At 28.8% G+C, this 26,724-nt stretch overlaps 1 protein-coding gene across 1 annotated transcript in view; it reads right to left on the minus strand.

The window, feature by feature from the left end:
* Window positions 1-782: 782 nt before the first annotated feature.
* The window catches only part of LOC136091195 (uncharacterized), a 42,494-nt gene continuing 16,552 nt past the window's right edge, over window positions 783-26,724 (minus strand). The window contains exons 2-3 of the mRNA XM_065818221.1: window positions 19,879-20,615; window positions 783-1,042 (exon numbers count right to left, since the gene is read on the minus strand). Coding sequence (XP_065674293.1) covers window positions 989-1,042; window positions 19,879-20,615 — 791 coding nt within the window. The 3' untranslated portion in view covers window positions 783-988. The remainder of the gene's footprint in view (window positions 1,043-19,878; window positions 20,616-26,724) is intronic.

Genomic DNA, 26,724 nt, shown 5'->3' on the forward strand with positions numbered 1-26,724 from the left:
CTATCAAAAGATGTATAACAGTCTAGTACTTGATTAATTTTAAAAATGGTATCGCAAAGGTTCAAAGATATTCCTGCTCTTTCAACGGATTTCATTAGAGGTTTTACAACCAAATTATTTACATGACTCGTTAATATACTCTATCTATGGGTTGATCCAGAAAAAAAGTTATAAACCTCCTGAATATAGCTGAAAAAGTTAACAGCTACATAGGAAAGCGAGTAGGCTGGGTAGATAAATTTTTCAGTAGAGGGAGAATTAGGTTTGTCAGGCACCCAGTAGGAGACAGAATTAATTCAAAATATCAGTTACCCACTAGTTGCAGGGAAGCACATATTGACAACAAAGTTTTTTAAATGGCTTTTACAAGCAACAAAAAATCCTTGTGGGTTAAGATCAAGGATCCTTTTTTCGTACGCCTACATACTTTCCGTTCTTGCTTGATCAATTATCAAAAAACTTAGCCACGCATAATTTGTAAAGATTCTTCTTTTTTTGAAACATGTCTAACAAAATTACATAACGCAATGAGAGGAGTTACGGTTTTGCTTTAAAACAAGACATTTTACTGTATTTGTATTCAATATTTAAAAAAAAAGTCTAAACCTCCAATGAAAATGGTGAACTTGACGTACTTGTGGTGGTACTTGGTTGTAAATTAATTCGCTCTTATGGTTATTGAAGCATAAATTACGGTAATCTATTAGCTCTCTAAGTTATTATTATTTTGCGGTTATTAACTAACTTAGAAGTAATCAATGTACTAATATATCAAATCTTACCTGCAATTGATACTGCAACTGATTATTGTTTTGAACAATTTATTCAATGTCTTAGCTTGTTTTTTGTATTCACTCTCGATATCTGATTTATGTTTTTTTTTTTAAAAAAATTCTAAAGATTTCTTTTTTGTCACCATGACGAATCATAAACTTTCAAATAACTTTCAAAATTCTTTCAAATAATCAACTATAACTTTTGCTTGTCTTTATTGAAGTGCAGAGCAAATACATGATTCGTATAGCCCTTGCGCCGGCCCTGCCTACATCATAAATAACATTCTATAGAATGTATAAATAGAGTTTAATTAAAATATAAAATATTTTATTTACTTTTGATTATTGATATTTCCCGATTTTTATTTGAAATTGTCATGTTACCTCTATTTTCAAATGCTCGTATACTTTTATAAAAATAATAATTTAAATGTTTATGATATAAAATATTATTTGTAAGAGTATTTATAAGAATAATGGTATAAATGTTTAAGATATAAAATATTATTTATAACATTTACATTTTGCTATTTGTTTAGCATTTATTTTGGTCTACTTTCCTGGGCTGACGACACGGTTTCGAAGTGTGGGGGGAGGGGAGGGGAGGAGAACAATTGTCAATCCTTAAAAAAAGTTTTCTATATTTAGAATTTTCTTAAAAAAAAATGTCTTTTAGAAAAAAAGTGCCTCCCCGTGTCGACGGCCCTGCTTTCAAAGCGTGTAAAACTTCAAGTTTAAGGATTAATAAAAGGAGGGAGAAACTTTTTTATGTTGCAATATAAAAAATTTTTTTATGTTACAATATAAAAATTTCAGTTTATAAATCCAAACATATATTTTTTACAAACACACATAAAACTATTTAAATCTGACGTAGCTTGAGGTCAAATATGCATTATCTAACAGTTGTTTTATAATAATTTCAATAGGATTTAACATGTTAATATAAGCTTTATAATTTATGTGAGAAAATAAGTTAAATAGTCATTTTCTATAAATCGAGATTTACTCGATCGGTGAATTAATAAGTCTGTTTACACTGAATAATTTTGTTTTTTTAGTGACTGAAATAATTATTTTAAAATTTTTAAGGCCGTTTTTTACAGATTTTTTATCCTATTTTTTTTTTTTGATAACAAGTAAAAATTAATAAATGGTGGGAGGGAGGGGGGATGTTAATAAGCTTGGGGTGGGTGGGAATTTTTTCCAAAAATTAATAAACGTCCCCCCCTTTTTTTTTATGAGGGACTTGAGAGTACTTTTAATGAAACTTAAAGCATGCGGACTATTAATTGAGTTGTTGCTGATATGTACTCTGTGTACTGCATGTTTGTCAAGTGTTATTGTACTCTGTATATTACTGCATGTTTATGAAGTGAATAATGATATATCATTATTATTACTAATGATATATCATTATATTGTGATCATGATCACACCACCACACACATCAGTTAATTACTTTTGAGATGTTTATATGAAATTTATATGGATATATAATTTTTTTTTTTAACTTGATTCTTTGATTTCTCTTTTTCTTTTTTTTTTCATTATTATTATCGACATTTTTGTTATTAATTTTTTTCAAATCCTTATTTATCTTTTAGCAATCACAGTATAAAGTGTTTTTTATTATTAAATTGTTTTTATTTTTTTCAGCAGAAAATTCATTCGTTTTCTATAAAAAAATATAGATACAACAAAATTTGATGAATGAAAAATTAAAAGGCAAAATTCTTTTTTAATTTGTTTATATTTTTAATTGTATGTAGGATTGTTTTATTAAAATTAAATTAATGATACTTTAGATCAAAGCAAACAAATAGCAACACTGAAAAATCTACTTGCTAAAGTAGTTGGCGAGCTACCAAGTAAGGTTTTTTGTTTAAAATTTGTGTTTTAAGATAATTATTCAATATTCATAATTATTATTTAAGATTTCGTTCGTTTCTTTATAGCTAAATTTGGTGTCGCTAGCTATTATGGGAGAAAATATCGTCTGATTCATGAAATAAAATTTGAAGTGTGCTCTTCGTAAGTTAAAAGCAGATCTATGACTTTGAACTTACTTTTACTTATTCAATATAAGGATGACATTTGAACAAAAGTACAGCATTTATTACAAATATAAAATGTTCATGTCAAGAACTATTTTACTGACTAATGAAACCATATAGTTTAACACGTATGAAATATTTCCTCAACGTTGAATTTTTTTTCTGTAAACAAATCCAAAGGCTCGCAAGTGTAAAGCATAATTATTGCTATAAAGAAATATTTTTGGTACCTTTAAAATTCATGGAGACCAAAATGTCAGCTAAAAATCACGTGCCAAAAGTACCAAATGTCAGCTAAAAATCAACTGCCAAAAGTAACGTGAAAAGCACGCCCATAAATCACGTTTTTTGGTCATTTCATGGGGACTAAAAAGTCACCTAAATGTCACGTGCCAAAAGTAACGTGAAAAGTACGTCCATAAATTACACCTTTTGGTCATTTCATGGGGACCAAAATGTTACCTAAATGTCACGTGCCAAAAGTATAGTAAAATACATATTTTTTTCACGTCGCTGTGCCTACTGGGTAAAAGCAAATGGGAATATCAACTGTTAAATTATCTATTGAAATTATTAGCTTCACAAGGTTATAAAAAAACTTCTTTTGTTTTTATGAGGCTATCAAGTCCTGTAGCTAGGACCATTTTGTTCGCTTGTACCTAAGGCTATACTGAATAAATATCGTATACATGACGTGGGTTTTTCCGATAAGGAATTTGTATGATAACGAGGTGAATTGTTGAATTTTGATTGGTGCAGAGCAATTTTTTTTTTGCGGTTGTTTTGGAATTATCATTTTACCTTTGACTTATTTGTCAATTTTGCTCAGAATTGTTTTTCAAATTTGTTATTTAATTAAGAGTTGCATTCAAGTAACACTAGACAAATTTGTTTAAAATAATCTATAATTAAATAAGTTTTTAATCAAATTTATGAGTCTATTATTGTTGGAAAATTATTATGGAGTTAAACCTAGCTTTTAAGGTGGCACACAACTGAAAAAAAGCAAGTTTTTTGAAAAAAATCAATTTTTAGATTTTTGGGTATTTTGATTCTATAACCATTCCTTGAACATATAAAAAAAAAAATTAGTCTCAAAAATGATATAAAAGTTGATTTAATATCATTTTAGTAGATGACACTTGAAAATAAATTCCCTAACAACGCCTTAGCAACCATCAGTCATAGGAGTTTTTCTGAATTCAAAACAGTAAAACACCATCACAAACTTGGTTTTAATTTGTTATACGCAGACTCTTGTTAGTTTTCAGTTTTAAAAGTCATAATTCAAAATTTTATTTACGAACAAGAGTGTTTTTAATCTGTTAATGTTAGTCTTTTATACTGTAACTTTTCTCTCATTTTATACCAAATAATTTAAAAATTGATTTCAATTTAGTTGGAATAAAGTTGTTTTTAAATGAATAAACAAGGAAATAAAACTAAACAAAATTTATCAAGAAGGATAAAACGAAAATGGAATGGTGTTGTTGGAAATAAAAAATCATCTTCTTCTTACATCTTATCATCGACGATGACATCGTCCACAACTCAAGCAGCAAGTAGCTGTTCTAGTGAAAGGAAAATCAAACCCAACTACTCGAATACATTTGATTCTGGAAAAGATAACTATTTTGTTTTTATTAATTTTTCAATTCTTAAAGAACTTATAGCTAAAACTGCATGCAACAACTGCTTTCAGCCATTACTTTTAACAGATGTTGATTCCAGTAGAAAAGGATTTGCACATTTGTTTCAATTAAAATGTGAACACTGTGATTATGTTAAAAGATTTAATTCATCAAACAAATCAATAAATGCTAAATTTGATGCAGTAACAGCTAACTCACCATATGATGTTAATATTCGTGCAATAATAGCTTTTCGAGAAGTAGGCTGTGGTTATGGAGCTATAAAAACATTTTCATCTTGCATGAACTTAAAATGTATATCTGAAAATGGATTTCAAAAATTAAACAAAACTATTATGGTAGCTTATAAAAGTGCTTCAGAGAAAAGTATGTTATTAGCGACTAAGGACTCTAAAAAAGTTGACATTGCTCAGGATATACCATGTGTAAGAGTTTCAATTGATGGTACATGGCAGAAACGCGGTCACAATTCATTGCACGGTGTAGTTACTGCGATTTCTGGGGATAAATGCATTGATATTGAAGTTTTGTCTAAGTACTGCATGGGCTGTAAAATGTGGAACAGTAAAAAAGGAACTCCAGAATATCAGTGTTGGATAATTGATCATCAATGTGAAATAAATCACAAATCTTCGTCTGGAAGTATGGAGTCTGCAGGAGCAGTAACAATTTTTAATCGCTCGGTTAAAAAAAATAATCTAATTTATAAAGAGTTTCTAGGTGATGGAGACACTTCTTCATTCAAAGATGTCAAAAACTCAAACCCTTACCAGGATTTTGACATCACTCCAATAAAACTTGAATGTGTAGGTCATGTGCAAAAAAGATTGGGTACACGACTTAGAAATTTAGTCAAAGCACACAAAGGCACTAAAACACCTTTATCAGGTAGAGGTAACCTAACAGAAAAATGTATAAATTCTATGCAAAACTATTATGGCATGGCCATTCGTCAAAATGTCAACAACTTGTATGCTATGAAAAAGGCAGTTTATGCTATTTTATTTCATTTTACCAACTTTGAAAACCAGCAAATGCAACATCAGTTTTGCCCAAGAGGATTGGCAAGTTGGTGCAAATATTGGGCTCTAAATAATACAAATTACAAATCAAAATCATGTATACCTATCTGGATTAAGAATCTTATTTTACCAATCATCAAGGATCTTCAGGCTGATGATCTTCTAATTAAATGTTTGCATGGAACGACGCAAAATGCCAATGAAGCATTAAATTCTATTATATGGTCTCGCGTACCAAAGCACACATTTGTTAGTAAGTCTACAATTGAAATGGGAACATACTCAGCAGTGCTGCATTATAATGATGGTGCTAATGGTGTATTAGAAGTTTTAAAATACTTTGGCTTGAGTGGAATTGTTACATTAGCTTCGTCAAGTAAAGTTGACAAAACCAGAATTCGACATATGAAGTCAAAGTCAACGGATAAAAGTAAAATGCAGAGAAAAAAAATAAGAGCAGTTAAAAAAGGTTTCATAGACGATCAGCAAATAAAAGAAACAACTGATAGTTACATCTCTGGTGGATTTTGATAATTTTTATGTTGTTATATATTTTTTTCTTATTTTTGCTTTTTTCTCAATATGTATTTTTTTAAACTTTGAAACACATTTTCTCATTAACAAAACAGAATTACATAATACAATTTTCAGGATTTGTTTATCATAATATAATACTTCATTTAACCCTCAGAATTTTCATAAAAAGTTATAGAAAGTGAAATATTGATGTTTATAGTGCTGAATTTATTGATATTTCATATATATATTAGGTGATTTTGTTAGAAATGCAATATTTCATGAAATAATTTAAATTATAAAAATTCCCACGGTCAAACAGGGTGAAATATGATTAGGAAGCTATGTTCAAAATTTTAGTTTCAGTAGTTGAGGCAAAATTAAGTTATTAGGTTTTGAAGATTTACTAAAAACACATGTTTTACAACCCATTTTTGGCCATTATGGATAATAAAATTAATTAAAAAAAAAAATTATCTGTTTTTTATTTTATTTTAATATAAAATAATTGTCATTAAAAAAAAAAAATCAAAATTTTGATTATTTACAAAAAAACTTGTTTTCAGTTGTGTGCCACCTTAAAGAACGGCTCTAGGTACAATAGCTATTGTTTCTATCTACAATTTAAAAAAACTTATTTTACCCAGAGCCACAAGTTTTTAAACGCTTTTACATGATAATGCAATGCAATGCATTTTAATGTATTGAATGCAATTTATTCTAGTAGAACTGCAATGATTAATGAACGACTTAGAGTAGCATAATAAGTTAAAATGGGTGTAGCAGATTGAGATAATAGTACAAAAGGATAGATGTCTAGTGGAAAACAACAAGAGAAATACTAAAAATGATTCATAAATCAATGTAGTAAATATAAACAGAAATAGAAAAAATAGTCTAGGAAAGTAAGAGTCATTAATTGTTGTGCAAATGTAAAGTTGTTAGTGTAATGCGCAAGAGTGTCAGTCGCAGGGCAGAATTATTCGTTTTATAAGCGGATATTATTTGGTTGGTATTATTAGTAAAGTTAACATACATTTTAAATGCGTGTCATGGACGTCTTGAGTATGGTGTGGATTCGCGCCTTATGGTACAGTTTGAATACAAGAAGATCTCCAGCTTTCATTCGAGACTGGTATCCCATAAGAAGTTCCACTCTGGGTGTACACCAGGGTATCTTTGTGTTAGACTATTCCTTTGTGTAATCCCAAAATAACTATTCTCAGGGTATCCCATCAGGACAATTGCCACATACTTCTGCATTGACACTGATACCAGAGGACACTTAGTGAAGTTCAGTACAACTTGTATTCATTTCATAGTAAGTGCAGTGATTTGTTGCAGTAAAACGAGGTCCGGTGAGAGTAGTGAATTGGTTTCATTTTTTTATAGCTTTACATGTGATGCGAATAGTCAATAAGGAAAATGTGTGTATGTATGCTGTAGTATTATTTGTTATTAGTTTAAGTAATTAGTACAAAATAAGTTGAAAGTCCTTAAAACTGGTGTAATATGAGCTAGACATGGATCATAGTAGTCATGTAAAATATTTATAAGCTGTTATAAACTTCCCCTAATTATTACAGTGACAAAAGTAGGCTTCTAATTTTTTGTAAAATTTTTTTCAAAGAAAAATGCTTTAACTTTTTTTCTTTGTTAAGAAGAAGGAGAAAAATTCAGCGGTTATTGAAATTTACTAAAGTTTAAAAATGCAAATTAAAAAAATAGAATTAGGTTTGTGTAAACTATTGCTTTTAAAAAACGTTTAATAGTTTAATACAAATGTTTATAATTGGCCTCTTTATAATGCCTTGTTAATAAAGATGCACCGATGTCTACTTTTGGCCAATGCCGATCGGAACAAGCCGATACCTAATTCGAATTAGTACTCTTTTCTTTTTTACTAATAGGTTTATAATGTTAACAGTTAATTTTAAAGCTTGCTTATTTCCTAAAAACTGCTTAATGCTTAGTTGCCGCTTAACTTAATTAAAACTGCTTAAAGCTTAGTACCGCGCTCAACTTGTTTCTCCGCGTAGCGGCCTTGTTCGTGTTTCGGAGTTATAGAGTTGAGAGAGGGTTGTAACCACAAAAAGTAGCCTCCTCTCCCCTCTCGGCCTTGGGGAGGTGAATAATTGAAAAATACATATATATTTATATATATATATATATATATATATATATATATATATATATATATATATATATATACATTTTTTTTTTTTTTTTATTTTTTTTATTTTTATAAAATGAATTAAAACAACTTTTGATGGAACTCTGAGTTTTATGCCTTTCGGCAATCATCAGCCATTCTGTATTTCGTCACCTAAAAACCGTTTAAAAATTACAATTTAAAATTACAGTAGAACGAGTTCCGACGTTACAAAAACAAAACAAAACAAAAACAAAAAGACGTCAAAGGCTTCAGTCCGCGGTGTCGAACAAGGATAGTAAAAATTTCTTTAAATGCCGGCACTTTGATACTATTTCATTTCTTTTATTTAGTAAGTTTTCTCCTTTATATGACAATATATGAAAGTTCTCGCGGAGACAAAGGTTGCAAACTTTAGATGCTTGATTGTACGGATTACATCGTGCTATTATTTTCCTTGTAACTACAGATTTTATATTTTTTGATTTTAGCTTCCATATTTCTTTGGAAAGTTCAGTGTCATTTTCATATTTGGATACATTAAAAGATTTAAGATGGTTGGCATATCTTAATTTAAATGTGGTTTCACTTATACCAAAATAAATTTTATTTTTGCATTGAGGATCTCCCGAGATTACAGTGGTTTGGTATACGACATTGTTAGAAAGGTATTGTTTATTTAACAGACAAACATTTTTGTCTATGCAGTTGCATTTTTTTTATTTTTATCGCATTGTAAAATGAAAATAAATTTTTGTTAAGTGCCTTTCTGCTAGTACATAATTGCTCTGTTCTTTTAAGAACATTGAGCAGTCTAGTGTATAAAATACATTTTAAAGTTGTATAGAATACATTTTAAAGTTGTTTAAATACATATATATATATATATATATATATATATATATATATATATATATATATATATATATATATATATATATATATATATATATATATATATATATATACATATTTTGCATTTCTGCATATACATGCATTTCTGATGAATCTTTGATGATAAAACACAGTGTAAAAACTTTTAAGAACATTGAGCACTCTATTGTGTAGAATACATTTTAAAGTTGTTTAAATATATGTATATATATATATATATATATGTATATATATATATATATATATATATATATATATATATATATATATATATATATATATATATATATATATATATATATATATATATATATATATATATTTAAACAACTTTTAAATTTATTCTAAACAATAGAGTGATGAACTTTTAAGCTCATAAATCAAGAGAAAGTAACACCAAAATTTGTTAGACGGCTGAGATCTAAAACTAATAAACCAGGTCCAATTCTTGTTGAATTAGCTGAGGATGTTCTTCGCATCACAATATTAGCATCAGCTAAAAAATTGAGAAGTAATGTCGCACATAAAGATATTTATCTTAGTCCAGATTTGACTGAGGTTCAGAGACTCCAAGATTTTAACCTCAGAACTGAAATAAATAAAATGAATCAAGCAAGACCGGACAATGACCCCTTTTGGTATGGCATCCGTGGCAATAAGATCATCAAATTCAAAAAGAAATCAGATCAATAATTGTATACATAATTCAGTGTCAGATTGCAATGAAATTAAAAAGCTGTCATGTTTATACCTAAATGCTACCTCTCTAGATTTAGAAGTTAAATGAGTTTAAAGTGATAATTGAACAATACAAACCAAATATAATTTCTGTGACTGAGACATGGTTTAAAAGTGATTCAGTTGTAAACATTGAAGGTTACCATCTAAACAGAAAAGACAGATCAGACGGATGAAAAGGCGGGGGTGTTTGTTTATATATAGACAACTCATTAGACTCGTATGAACTAAATGATGCTGTTCTAAATCCCTGTAAACTAGAACAAGTGTGGGCAGTTGTTTATTTTGATAATGACAAGTATTTACTTGGATGTATCTACAGGCCAAATGATTTTTTGGATATAGCAGAATTTGATGTGGTTGTTGGCCTGGCACGCAAATATATAGACAAAAATAACTTCAAAGACTTACTTATCATGGGCGACTTTAATTTCACATCAATCAACTAGTCAAATGGCTGTGTTGATGCAATTTCAAATGAGAATGGAATTGAATATATATTTACAGATATTTTAAATGATAATTTTCTTTATCAGCATATTAACATACCAACTTTCCAGCTGTCAGATGAACAACTTGGGAGCACCTTAAATTTAATCTTTACAACTCAGTCATCGAGAATTAACAAAATAGATTTAAAATTTGTTCTGGGAAATATAACCAGAGGCCATCTTATAATATGTTTCAGTTTCATCTTGTCTGATAAAGCAATCTGTGACAATAAAAGTAAGCAAAGATTTATGTTTGCTAATTCCAATTTTGAACTAATATCTGATCTAATTTCAAATGTTGACTAGATACAATGCTTCAGTAACAAAAATGTCCAAGAAATGTTTGATGAACTGAATTTTTATACTGAGGTGGCATGTAATCATTTTACTCCAATTAAAAAGACAATTAACTCTTTAAAAATTAGACCAGTCTGGGTTAATGCTAGGTTAAAGTTTCTTATTAGAAGCAAACAAAATTTAAGATATAAAAACTGCTCTTGTAAATGGAAAGACCCTGTTTTGAAATCTAAATACAAAATGATTTGCAAAAATGTAGCAGAAGAGATTAAAAAAGTGAGAGAAAACTTTGAGTTTAATCTGGTAAAAAGAGCCATCAAGAATCCAAAGCTTCTCTACAGCTACATGAACAATCAACAAGCAGTCAAAGATACTATAAAAGCATTAAAGGGAGAAAATGGTATAACCACTCAAAATTCAAAAGATATTGATGATATCTTAAACAAGAATTTTCAAGCTGCATTTGTGAAAGAAGATGATGGTCCACTGCCTTCTTTTGATTTAAGAACTACTGAAACATTCATTATGACAAATGAAGATTTTACATATGAAGATGTCTATCTAAGATTAAAAAACTTAAAAGATAACAAATCAAGTGGTGTTGATATTTTACATTCAGTTATTTTAAAGAACTGTGCATCAGCCTTTGCTATTCCACTTACGTATATTATTAAAGAATCGTTTAAAACCAGCTAACTGCCAGTGCAATTTAGATCAGAAAATATCACTCCTCTGTACAAAAAAGGTGAAAAAACCTTAGCAGGAAACTACCGACCTGTATCACTCACCTCAAGTGCATGTAAAATAATGGAATGATATAATCAGATGTAAACTTGAAACGTTTCTATATAAGTTCAAACTAATAGTCAAGCAACAGCACGTTTTTGTCAAAAATAAATCATGCTTAACGAATCTTCTTGAAACACTTGATTTTGTTTCCACCGCCTTAGAGAATGGTAAACCTGTTGATGTTAACTTTTTAGATTTTTCCAGGGCATTTGACACAGTGCCACATAAAAGATTGTTGCTTAAGCTTACAGCTTATGGAATATCTGGTCTGACAATACAATGGATTGAAGCATTTTTAAAAGAAAGAAAACAAAGAGTTGCGGTAGGCGAAAATGTATCCTCTTGGGCAGAAATTACCAGTAATGTGCCACAAGGGTCAGTAATTGGACCATTCTTGTTTGTACTATTTATAAACGATTTGCTGAAACTCTAAAAAATCTAACTAAGCTGTATGCAGATGACACCAAAAATTTGAATGAAATGCTTTCCAGTGCATCAACTCTTTCTTTGCAATCAGATCTTGATTTAGCTTTTAGGTGGACTCAAGACGGGCTTGTGAAATTTAATATTTCAAAATGTATGGTCATGCACTTTGGCCGGAATAACAAAAAACCACCCCTTTATATCAATGATCAAAAGTTAAACATAACAGAATCTGAAAGTGATCTTGGAGTAATATTCTCAAGCAATCTGAAATGGAAAAATCATGTTATAAAATGCGTAGGCAAAGCCAACCAAATGTTTGGTCGGATTAGAAAATGCTTCGTTTGCTTAGATATTAGACTGGTGAGAATACTTTATGTTTCTTTTGTGCGGCCACTGTTAGAGTTTGCAGTACAAGTTTGGTCACCTATTTGAAAGGGAGAAATTAAGTTATTAGAAAGAGTCCAACATCGTGCAACTCGATTAATACCATCACTTAAAATAATCAACTATGAGTATCGTCTAAAAGCTCTTGACTTGACTACCTTGACAAAAAGGAGGCAACGAGGAGATATAATTCAACTTTTTAAATTCTTCAACGGTTTTAACGATTTAGAAACAATCAAAAAAATTAGTATTCAACAAACTCAAACGAGAGGTCACAGCTTAAAATATGTTAAAGAAATCACTAAGCAAGCCTGTCGTGAAAACTTTTTATTTAATAAATTGGCTAATTTGTGGAATAGCTTGCCAAGCGAGTTGGTTAAAGCACAATCAGTTAACAGTTTTAAAGCAGGTCTTGATTGCTGGATGAGCAGCAATCAAGCAAATCGGCTGTCATTGTGTGTTAATACCACACTCACTGGCTCACACCAGTTACAGCAATTCTTATTACTAATACTAATAGAGTGCTCAATGTTCTTAAAATAACAGAGCAATTATATATTAGTAGAAAATTACTTAACAAAAATTTTTTTCATTTTACACTGTGTTTCATCAACAAAGATTTATTAGAAATGCCTGCGTATGCGGAAATGCAAAATATGTATATATATATATATATATATATATATATATATATATATATATATATATATATATATATATATATATATATATATATATAATCTTTAAAAGTCATATCTTGTAATACGATAGTTATACGCTGCTTTTTTTATTAAAATCAATTTATATATATAAATACACATATATATATATATATATATATATATATATATATATATATATATATATATATATATATATATATATATATATATATACATATACATATATATATATATATATATATTCTTTATAAAAATATATATATTCTTTATATATATATATATATATATTTATATATATATATATATATATATATATAATACATATATATATATATATATATAATATATATATATATATAAAGAATATATATATTTATAAAGAATATATATATATTTATAAAGAATATATATATTTATAAAGAATATATATATATATATATATATATATATATATATATATATATATATATATATATATATATATATATATATATATATATATATACAGAGCGTTTTATACTTAAAGTTTAGAAAAAATTATATTAAAAGTTGTTTTTTCTCAAATTTAAGTATATATACATATATATATATATATATATATATATATATATATATATATATATATATATATATATATATATATATATATATATATATATATATATATATATATATTAAACAACTTTAAAAAGTATTCTACACAATAGAGTGCTCAATGTTCTTAAAAGAACAGAGCAATTATATATTAGTAGAAAATCACTTAACATTTCTGATGAATCTTTGTTGATGAAACACAGTGTCAAATGGAAAAATTTAGTTAAGTGATTTTCTACTAATATATATATATATATATATATATATATATATATATATATATATATATATATATATATATATATATATATATATATATATATATATATATATATATTAGTAAAGACACTTATCTAATTTTTGTTTTCTTCAACACTGTTTTACCATCAATAGATTCATCAGGAAGAATCTTCCTGATAAACCTTCTGATGGTGAAACATGGTATTGAAGAAAACAAATATTAGATAGATTTTTTTACTATTTTATTATTGTTCTGTTCTTTTAGAACAGCGAGCTCAGTGTTTTTTTAATACACTCACATTATATATATATATATATATATATATATATATATATATATATATAATGTTATACTTTGTTTGTTGAATACACTAACATTATATATATATATATATATATATATATATATATATATATATATATATATATATATATATATATATATATATATATATATATATATATATATATATATATATATATATATATATATAACTATATTCTTATTATTTAATCATTTTAAAAAATATCAACAATGAGCAAAGTAACTAAACCCTTGATTGACTATTTTGATATAGATGAAAATGGTAAAGATGATTTGAAAAAGTTGAAAGCAATTTGTAAATTTTACAAAATTAAAATATCAAGATGTGGAACATCTGGCAGAATTTTTTTTTTGATATTTCATATTATATTTAAATTTCTCGTTTTAGACTTATTCTTTGTAAAGATTGGATTCTTAAGTCATCTAACTACTTTCCCCGTTATAAAAAGACACTAAATGCATCGGGCTCCTGATAAAAAACAGTTCAGAAAATATATAAAAGTTTAGTTGGTTTAGATGTGTATTTATATTAACTTAGGCATGCTTTTTGGTTATAGAAACACCACAATTAAAAATCTGATTATTCAAAAAAATCGGTACCGGCAGATGGTTACCAAGATCGATGTTGAAGCATCGGTGCACTCTAACTTGTTATATCAAAGACCATAGTCAAAAGAAACTGTAGTTAGGTAATTAGTTAGTACTTATTGCTGTAACTTGTTTTGCCAGTAAGTGCATGCTTTTAAGCACACTGTGACAGCCACTTCAATCGATGGTTGTTCTTTCAACAGTTGAATCCTGCTTTAAATGAGTTTACCGACGATGCTTTGACTAGTTTCATAGGCAATGAGTTCCATATGTTTGACGATCTATTGTAAAAGAAATTATGTCTTTGCAGATATTTTGTCGTTCCCTATAATATTTAAAACAGTGACCTCTTAAATGATTTTGAAAAGTTTGTATGTTATGTTATGTTTTTTTATGTTGTTCATTATTTTAAATAGTTGGATCATATCACCTCTTTCTCTACGTTTAGTTAAAGTTGTCGATTTTAAAACTTTTAATCAATTTTCGTAACTGAAAGATTAATTGATTTAATCACTTTGGTGGCTCGACGCTGAACTTGTTCAATTACTTTACAGTCACCTTTTTGATACGGGGACCATGTTGGTACTGAGAACTTTAGAAAAGGATGAATGAAGGTTACATATAGTGATTTAAGTAAATGACAGTCTAATGTTCCAAACGATTTTTTAATTTAATCTAACATTCTATTTGCATTATTTGTTACAGAAATAATTTGATCCTCTTCACTTTAGTGTTTTGGAAAATATTACACCTAAATCTTTTACGCTGTTTGATCTGGTAATTTTATGCCATTAATATTTCAAGGATTCTTTTCGATGTTTACTCCATAGTGCATTACTACACATTTATCAACATTACACTTTAAAAGCCAGTCTTTTGTCCATTTAAATGATATAATTAAATCCCTCTGTGTCTTGAGGTACACTTATCTGAAATTACCTTGGGGAAAATCTTAGTATGTCAGCAAACAATTTGCATTCATTCATTAATTTACTTGGCAGATCATTTATGTATATAATAAACTTTAAGGGTCCAATAACAGAGCCTTGTGGCACCCCACTAAAAATTTCAACAACTTCTCCAAGAACTATTCTTTGTCGACTATTATTTAGAAAAGTTTCCATCTATTTTAGAACTAAGATAATAATACCATATGCATTCAATTTAGCAAAGAGTCTCTTGAGAGGAACACTATCAAAAGCTTTAGCGAAGTCTAGCATTACTACATCAACAGGTATACCATTGCTGTTGCACATAGAATTAAAACCAAGAGTCTCTAACAAGTGGTGCAAGATTTGCCTTTTACAAAACCATGCTGTTGGATTGTTAGAAAATTGTTTTTGTAAAGATGTTTTTCAATTATTTTTCTAAAATTAGATTCTAATATATTGCAAGGAATAAAAATTGATGAAATAGGGCGATAATTGCTGGCCACTGTTTTGTCACCTTTTTTATATATCGGTGTTACATTTGCTGACTTGAACTGGATTGGCAATTGGCTGGTTTTAAGTGATTCTCTAAATATAAGAGTTAGTGTTAAAGTAAACAATAAAGCACAATTCTTGATGACTATTGAACAAAGTTTATCAGCTTCAGGTGATTTATTGTATAAATCACCTGAAGCTGATATGCTTTGTTCAATAAAATAAAACTAACTCAAACCTAATATCATCAGGTTTAATATCTTCAAATTTAATTACATCATTTAATTTAAGATGATTAGGTGGAAGATCCTTTTTCTTTAGTAGTAAAGACATGCTGAAATTTCTCTTTTTTTCAATAGTAAAGACATCCTGAAATTGTTTATTTAGGCAGAATACAATTTCATTTGGTTCATGGGATAAATCACCATTAGACATTCTCATGGCCTTTATTGAATCTATTATTAAATTTGTACTGTTTAAATATTTATATAGCAGTTTAGGATTAAGTTAGGAGGTTAACACTGGATTTTTTTCAAATAAAAGTCAAGCATAACTGCTTATATTCTTTGGTCAGTTTAACATCATTTCATCTGTGAGCACAATTTATGTATTTTAATTTTCTTTTTCTTCTTATCAATTGCTTGTTTTCGTTATTAATCCAAGGAGTTGTTGAGCTTTTAATTAGTTAAATCAATCAATATTGGATATAAAATCAGAAATTTCATCAAATTTAACTTTGCTACACAAAAACTAAAAGTTACTACAAGCTAATCTGCTAACATTATCTTTTAAGACGAATTTAAAGTAAATAATTTGATGACCTTTGTTTATGTCACCAAACACAAAACTTGGATCAAAAGCATATAACAGAATCTGGTAATATATAATATACATTACCAGGATCTGTTGTGAATATTAAATCTAAAACATTTGAGGTTGAGCCATTTGCCAATTGAAAAGTTGGTATGTTTATTTGTTGATAGAGGAAAGTATTACTTAAAGTTTTATAGAATTTATGTTCTATACCACTGCCATTTGAAATTGATGCTCTACTACCGTTAAATTATACTGTAGTTTGTGAGTTGTATTGGCCGATAAATTTTGAAAAACATATAGTTTGAAGAAAATATTGTCATAAACTTACAACACCTGTTTGGCCCGGCATACCGTTTTGTCAGATCCCACCAATTTTTTTCCATTATGTGCAACAACTTGTGCTTTTTCATTTTTTTTGTTTTTATATGATTCTGAATCAGTATAACGTATTCTATCATATTTAATTATAAAAACAGGGGGAAGAAAGTCGAGTAGCGCCCAACTTTTTTAGAAAAAAGAATAACTTTTGATAAAATGAAAAAAATTATTTTAAGCAGTGAAAGAGATTTAGGTGTTCCATTAATATGCTTTATGATTAATAACACTATTAATTTACAGTCACAAGTTTATTCAAATAGAGTTTCATGTTTTTTAATCAAGATTAGTGAATATTTGCATTTTGAAACATATTATTATGGTGTCGAAAACAAAGTTCTTACAATTTATAAAAACAGAATTTCAAAAATCACCACATGGTCTATACTAGAAAAAGTTTTATTTGATATAGAAGAACATAGTTCGTGGAAGAAAAGTAATTTTAACTCGATTTGATTAGAAGAACATAATTCCTGGAAGAAAAGAAGTTTTAATTCAGGATCATTTAACTTCTATGGGGACTCAGTGTGTTGGTAGTAAGATTTATTTTAAGGAGGTTATTATTAGATCATTTTAGCATTTTGCTACATCAAGAAGTTTGTATGATCAATTGCAAAGAGACTACCAGTTGCCTTTTGTAAGAGCAAAAGTTTCTAAATTAAATGAGAGGCATTTTTTGACAATTTTTTTCAATCTGTTGAAGAAAAACAAAAACTTTTTTTTTATTGCATGATGAGGTTTATGTTAGAATAATGTTGTTATACCATGGTGGTAAATTATTCGGAAAAGCAATCGATGGTTCAACTACTCTTGCGAAGACTATATTAAGTCTAACGGTTAACTTCTTATTCAGTGAACTATCCTTTATTTTCAAAATAATACGTAAAAGTAAATTAAATTCTCAATTTCTTTTTGAACAAATTTGAATTACTATCCAATTAATAAAGGAGTCTTCAGGTCAAGTTAAAGCTATAGTATGTGATGGAAATAGAATTAATCAGGCATTTTTTTAGATCTTTGAAAGATCAGCTCCAGATAAACCCTGGTTGAAAAATGATGGTTTTACTTAATCTTTGGTTATAAAATAATTGGCTTACTGAAAAACTTATTTTTTATGATAAAGGAGTAAGTAAAGTAGCACAATGGGAACATCTTAAAATACTTTATGGACTTGAACCCAAAAATTTAGTTAAATAATCCAACTTAAATGAAGTTCCAATATTTCTAAAGCCAATTCAAAGGCAGTCAGTTTTTACCTGTTTAAGGGTATTTTGTGACAAAACTTCCAATGCTTTAATTAATCATTGACGATTGTATCATGTAAACGAAAGACAAGATACATCAGATTTATTAGCATAGTTGTTTCAGAAAGTTCTCAATGTTAAGGGAAATGGTGCTGATATTGGATTCAATGATGAACTTTAAGCAGTAATTAGGGAACATAATGATAATAGATTAGAAAAATATTTAACAAAAAGAAAAATATTGGCTGTAAAAATGGCTGGAAAGCAAGGTAAAAGAAAAAAAATAACTTACTTGTGACACTGCTCAGTCAATTTATTACATATGCAATGGCGTTATTAAACTATGTAAAACATTATTGGATAGCTTACATCAATATGCAACTTTTTGTGAGTTTTCTTCTGATTAATTGGAAATAAAATTTAGCAAAATGCGCCAAAGTTCTAGAGGTACATATTTTATAACAGTACAACAAGTGATTGAAAAGTTAAATATTTCGAGAAGCTTTTGCTTGATAACCCAGCTATTGAGATAAGTCTTGATACAATCTCCGTACATGTCCGAATTGTGGTTTTCTATTCTTTGAGCCCTCCGCTGAGATATTTGACAATATACCAGATCTTGAATCTTTTTTTTTTTTTTTGATACAAATATGGCTCTTCTGATGAAGAACTATTAGAAAATAAATTTTTAGATATACCAATTTTTACCTCCAAAAGTATGGACAATACATAGACTCAATTAACCGTGGTGGGTTTAATACTCCCACAGATATTACCTGTCAACGGGTAATTTTTTGTGTGTAGTTTTTAATGGAATTAAGGGTAGATTATGTTTTAGTTTCTATTTAATATTTTGTGCTAAAATGTTGTTTTAAGTTTTTTGTGCCACTTGTACTCACATTTGTTCCACTTTACCCTAATGGCACGGTTTCTCTAAAAGCAAAAGTATATATACTTATTTATAATTGGCTGGAAACCTAAGGGTATTAAATCGGTGCCTAAAAAGAAGGTTTATTCGTTAAAACTTCTTTGGTTCAGTTTATACATTTTATTAGGCTAGTTTTTAAACATTTAAATTCCAAGTAATCAAATATGTTTTGCGTTGAATATATAAATGTGCTAAAAAATTTTTTTTCAACGTTCTATCAATGCTATTTAAAAACGTAAATCTACATCGAATTTCTTTAGATATTTCGTTTATTTTAAAACTTGTTCTAAAAATATAGCTGCACTCGAAAACACATAACCAGGGTAATGTACTGCATCAAACGGTCCTTGAGGGTAAGATGCTGCCATCCAAAAAACATCAAGTACAGGTATATTATTTTCGCACATTTTTTTCAAACAAAATGTGTTCCATATAATTGCTCTCTAGGTATAAAAAAAATAATATACCTGTTTTATAAGATGACGTTCCAAGTTATTCATTCCTTGACTTTTCAAAAAAATTTCTATATATGCTGGAGTTGTGGTTTTCCATACAATTTTTGGAAATGATAAAACGTTGTTTATTTTTATTTCATACACCATATCGATAAAACCATTTAATAACTTTTCAGCTTGACTCATATTAATATTTTTTAGTATATGTAATCCAAAGTTAATAACTAAAACACTATTATTACTCATCATTAAAGGATTCATTATAACTTCTTTAATATGATCAAGAAACTTACTTTGATTGAAATCTTTATCGTCAAACGGTTGTTGTGCAGGATTTTCATTTGTCAAAGGGTAGGTCCATGTATTTGTCAACTGACAATTGAATTCAGAGCAAATTTCAGTTGATTTCATGTCAATAAAAAATTGTCTAGTTAACGAATCTCCATACATCCACATAGTTTTCTTAAGAACAGTATTTTTTTTTGATTTTTGAGCCAAACTTCTTAATAATAATTCATGTTTTGGATTACTATCTGTCTTCGCATTTACAGTTACATATTTGTCATTAATCCAAGAGCCGTGTGCATTATTGATAACACAGAATGGTTGAAAATGCCAACCTTGTAACTGCTCATCATTTGATGGTACAGTTCCTTTAGAGACAACAAATTCAAACTTTTTTGTCTCAAGAATATAATCGTAATTTCTTCCAAAGTAATCTTCGTTCTGTCTTCTACCTTGATAATCACCTATTTAAAAAAATTATAATTAATATTTATCGAGTCGAATATTAGTTCAAAGTTGAAGAAAGTTATTTGGTAACTTCTTTTATCATTTATATAAAAGAACAAAGATTCTTTTTTTTTTCATCGCTACCGTGTAAATAGTTTATGTTTAAATTGTTATTAAAAATAAAGCAATCTTATATAAAAGTGTTTAAATTGCGGGCGACATTCAAATCTTTAAATTACAACAAAAATAAGCAAAAAAATATTTTTAGCGTGAGTTTTCAAAGTAAATACATTCCAATAGAAAAAAAACTTGTGCAAAAAAAAATTGCGCAGAGCTATCCCAACTTAAGTAAGTAGAGTAGAGAGCCCGACGTCAAGAAAGCAAACTACTACGTCAAGAAAGCAACATACTTACTGTTGTACAAAACTACTGACAACTACTTTGAGCTGACCCGAGAAAACCGCTTTGACCGGGTGAAAGTTCAATGTTTCCTTACTCCAATAATGTAAAATTTGAAACATAACTATTTCGTCCGAGAAAATAAATTTGATTTTAAGTTTTAACCATTTTGCACAATATGCGAAATGACAGTTTTTCAAATTTTACATTTTTACAGCATTCAAAAGCATTCTAAAACTAATATTTATTACTCCAAACATACAAATATACATTACAAAGCCAAAGATGGGTATTTTACAGAAATTTAAAACAACCATTCTTTCAGAAAATGTGAAACAGCAAAACAAATTTTCTGTGAAAACTCTTTTTTAATACTCTGCTTTAAAACACTGTACCTACTTTGGAATCTCATAAATAAAAAAAGAAACTAGTTAATTTCTCAGTTTAAACTCTTCTAAAGACTAGATTCATTACAATTGCTTAATGTTGTAATCCACAACACAAGAAAGAAGCCTCTTTGCATATTCTGGATGATTGCGATCTTGCTTGTACCTTAGCTAGTGTGAGCTAAAATGATGATGCATTGATTCTATTTCTTGCTCACTAAAGATCCACAATGGAGCCATTTTCATCTCAATGAATTGCTTCACATGGAAGAAATCAGCATGAACCTTTGGAGTCTCACTGATGTTCATAACTGCCAGATATGAGTCTTTGAAGCGATCAATTTTTTCTGTAAAATCATCCTCAAGGATCATTCCAAAACTCGATGTCACCACAGACTTAAACTTTAAAAGGGCATCAATGATTCCAAAAACTAGAAAGCAGACTCTGACTCTGCAATCCTTTGGAGAAAGGATTTTATTTTTGAGTAGCTTGTGGCTGGCATTCTCGTCAAATTGCCCACCATGGTTTGGCTCTTGTTTGATGTGGATAGCTGAGGGCCATTCTGAAAGCACCAGGCCAAACTTCTGTCTAGGCTTTGTACATGTGATTTATCACACCAAGAAGCAAATGGGGCTCCACTGGTTTAAGTTCCAAGATGAGTTTGTTTTCAGATCCAGACAGCAATGGTGCATGGACCACATTGCCAAAATACTTTGCCTTTTTAATGTCATTGCCAGACTTAACAAACTCTTGAAGGCAGGCGATAAGTGATCCAAGTGTTCTCAATGATTCTGATTGGGAGAGATGCTTTGATTCAATGTCGCACCATGAGCAAGGGTGAGAACTTGCATGGTTTCGCAGTCCACATATATTGTTGGCGAGTTTCATGTCATATGTTACAACAAAGTTGACTGAATTGAAATTGATCATTGATAATATTTGTCTCACATTTTCAAAGTTTTCTGGAAATCCCTCTGAAATGGCCACAAACATTTGACGCGTGACACTGCTGTCTTTGGCTATCCTCTCTGTTAAAAGTCTATTATGTGGTGGTAACCTTAAACCACTCTGAGAATCCAGCTCAATCATACCTAGTGATAATTTAAGAAATCCTCCACCACCATCAATTCCTAAATCAATAATATGATTATATGGCTCTGGAATACTCTTCGAGAAAGGAGCACTTCGTTGAGAAGTTGGGCAAGATCCTTTCAATGCACAACCACATAGTCAGTGGAGTTGCCGTTGCTTTCTGAAAAAACTGTGATGCTGGTTTGAGTGAAAAATTCAGACAGCTGTGCACCAATGGCCTCAAACTTAGCACGAAAATTTGACTCCACAAGCTTAGTGTTACTGACTCTGTTAATGGTTGATGACAATTTCTTCATGCCTAGATTTGACAATACTGTGTTCAACTGAACCTGCACAATATCTTCAGTTTTGATTCTTAGCTTAGGAAAAAGGTGTCTGGCGCTTGAGCTTCCTAAAAAATATAAACATTTTAAAATATCTTTAGTTAAAATTTAAATATCACAATGTGTGTAATTTAATACCAGACTTAAATTGCAACTCAAGTAATCTCTTCCAAACTTTCAACTCCTCCTGGAGTTGAAGGATTTGGAAGAGATTACTTGAGTTGCAATTGGTTCTGCAGCCAATGGATTTGCTGTAGCATACTGTTTTAGATTTTCTCTAAATTTGATTTTGAGTGCACTGATGTGGCAGACTTCTTCCAACAAGACTCAAGCAATCACCACACTGTTGGGGAGTATTGTCTTGGTCAGGTTTGGAACACCTTAAAGGGTTGTTCTCATCAGCTTTAGATGACCAACTTGGCAAATCGGACAGTTGCAATCTTGATACCTTTTTGCTGGCTTGACTTTTACTGAAGAGAAATCAAACAAAGGTGGAAGATCAACATCTTTTCCTTCATCTTTTCTTCTAAGAGTTGTTCAACAAGAGTCACTAATACCTCTTGCCACTTTGGTATCGCTAAAATCAAGATTTGTGTGGTAGTGTTTGAAAATTTTTTCAGCAAGGAATTGAGTAACCTCACGTGAGCACTTCTTCATGCACATAACACAAACGGATTTCCGACAATGATTCTTTGCAAAATTAGGCATTTTGAAAGTTCTTGTACACACATGACATGTGAAAAACTGCTTTCAAAGAGTACACTCGATACCAGCAATTTTTTGTATTAGTTTGCTTAAAGCTGGAGTAAAACAAGCTAATTATTTGAAGTTGTGTATATACTTATGAATATGTACATATACTTATGAATGTATATCTTTTAAAGTATATTTATGGATATATATTAAACATGTTTTTGAAAACTGACGATGGATTAGCCGACATTGGTACTGATACTACTTAATTTAATTTTTAACATGCTTCTTATTATGATTTGGTATTTTTTTGGTATGATTGGTTATTATACATTGGTACTGATACCACTTAATTTTTAACATGTCTCTTATTATGATTTGATACTGATACCACTTAATTTTTAACATGTTTCTTATTATGGCATTGGTATTGATACCACTTCAATTTTTAACTTCTTATTATGATTTGAGTATTTAAATATAAACTTATTACAAAATTACTCAGGAAAGCTCATTAGCCTATTCCAAATATTGTAAAGGTATTATTTTCTTAATAATACTTTTTAAATTTTGAATTTTAAATATTTATTTATATTCGCGCCACTTTTTAAAATTTAACTTTTTTAAAATCTTTGATTTTTCTAAAGGCATTTTCAAACGAAGGACGCTAATAGAAATTTACAAATCATATTTTCGTCATTACTGATTATGTTAAAAATATTAAGGGAATACTGATCCAATTAAAAATATTCAAGGAAATACTGATTTTTGCTTAATTAATTAAAATGTTATAAAATTAAGTTCTCGTAAATATTTAAAAAAATTGTCATCTTTCTTAGATTTATTTATTACTAGAAATAACATGCTTTTATTTCATGTTTTATGAAATAATTTCAAGTGATTTCAAGTGAATCGAAAGTTTTTTATACCGATTGTGCTCATTTTTATTATTATTATAATTTTTAACTAACTTTAAATAATCATTTAAAAAACAAACAAATTTGTTTTGAAATTAAGAAAATCTGACTTTTAAACACCGTAGCGGTTTTTAAAAGCAATACACAGCAATTTAAATTTTGTTAAAAAGACTTAGTGAACTTAATCCAATGGGCACACGACGTCGATTCAACGTTGGTTTTATGTTGGGTTATCTTGGGCAACGCCGAGCAACTGAACCTAACGTAGTAAATTTCTTTGGTTACACTAATGTTATTTTTCATCAGAATTGCAATGTTTTATTAACACTAATAACACTAACGTTATTTTAGGCCAGAAAATTGTTTTATCCTGTTATTTGCAAAGCTTATTGGCGTTTATTGCCGTAGCAAGCATTGTTTAAGGCTAAACATTATCTGCACCCCCAGGGGAAGGGGCATTTTTCAATGTTTATTGAATTGGCCTACAAATTACTGAAAACTGTAAAAATGTATATAAAAAGACTTACTTGAATATTTACAGGATTTAACAAATTTTTCCTGATTTAATGACGTTATTGAAAGAAAACAATTTGAAAATTTGAACTATTAAAAAATATAGTTCGCAATAAAAATAAAGAAAATGATTTTTTCGAAATGATTTCGAGGTCAAAAATTCCGTCGCTATGTTAAATAAGTGCTTTTAAGGCACGAGTCTTACTCGCAGCAACCTTGTTAGGGCACTTTTGACTTTATAAATTAGTAAATTAAAAAATTATGCTATACTTTAAAATTGTTTAAATGTATACCGTATTTTTCAACGTATTCTGCCAAGTGGACGATTTGTGTGTGTGTGTGTGTGTGTGTGTGTGTTTTATATGCATCATAACAAGCTAATTAATTTATTATTGTTTTACTAAAGGTTCAGATCAAATGTGCATTTGATCTGAATGTTCAGTAAAATACTAATAAATTAGTTTGCTTGTTATGTTGCTTATAAAACACACACACATTAAAAAACATGGTTTTTCATGTCCTTTTTGAAAAATTATCATAATCCAACGCAGCTCGTCCATTTATAACATAAATACACAAACTCGAAAAACATCTACATTTTATACAAAAATAATATACGTAAAAGTAACATATGGCGACCTCAAAACAAAATCGTTTTAACCCACAGTATAATCTATTGAGATTTAAAACCTCGTTGTTCTGAGGTCGTGATATAAAAACTTGAGCGTTTTAATGCTTTTTCTAAAAAAATGCGCAATTTGACTTAAAGATTTATATTTTTCGTTTCTGGGTCTTTATTATTTTATATTTTTGGTTGAAATATTTAAAGAATATTCCAATATATTACGATGATAAAACGCATATTTTTAAAACAAAGAAATGAGTTTTATAAAACTATATAAGTTTATTGCGATAGAAAGTTTTTGAAAATTTCCAGAAAATTTTGAGCAAAATTTCATAAAAATTTCCGGAAATTTTCAACCTTAATCAATTTTTCCGACTTTATCAATTAGGCCTGGTATAGACTAAGATAAACTCCGTACGAGCTCAAAATCAACTTTATTAAGGAAATATTTAATTTTAAAGCAAAATTTTTGAAGATTATTTGCAACCAAATTATTCTTGTAGAAAAGGCCTTTTAATATACTTCAAATCTTTTTGAGTATTGGACGATACTTTGGGAGGTTTTTAGGGTTATCCTCTTTCTCAACAAAATTCTCGTTTTCTTGTTTAGGTGCGTGATTACTGTTTTTGCAAATTGAGATGAAGCTAAATCAGGCCAGAACTCATATGCACCTTCTGAATGATACTTGTCGATGAATGGAATAAGTCTCTTCTTAATGCATTTGTTTAAGTAGACTTCTTGATTTACAGCTAGCCCACTAGGAACAAAATAGGTCTGAAAAAAGCCATTTTTTAGAAAAAGCAATCCATAGAAGTATTTTTATTTGAAACTTTTGTTTTGTTTAGTATTTAGCAGTAGATGGAGTAAATTTTACATTGCTAGTATAAAAAATATAATTCCCATTGATACTTGAGCGATTTAACGTGAAATAAGACTCATCATGAATAATTAGTTTACGATTTTTGAATTTCTGATACAATCGACTGCACTTAGTTCTAGCAACTGCTTTTTGCTAGTCAAATTGTTTTGGAATTGTCATTTTTTTCTTGGAATAATTTTTTTCTTTTTTTTTAATGTTTTACTTATGTGTTGTTAAGTACAGTTGAACTTTTTTGTTGTCTGTCGTGGAGAATCTCCGTCATTATGGTTAAACATAAGTTTGAGCCTTTTAATGTTT

Source organism: Hydra vulgaris, chromosome 14 (assembly GCF_038396675.1).
Source record: "Hydra vulgaris chromosome 14, alternate assembly HydraT2T_AEP".
Taxonomy (NCBI): Eukaryota; Metazoa; Cnidaria; class Hydrozoa; order Anthoathecata; family Hydridae; genus Hydra; species Hydra vulgaris.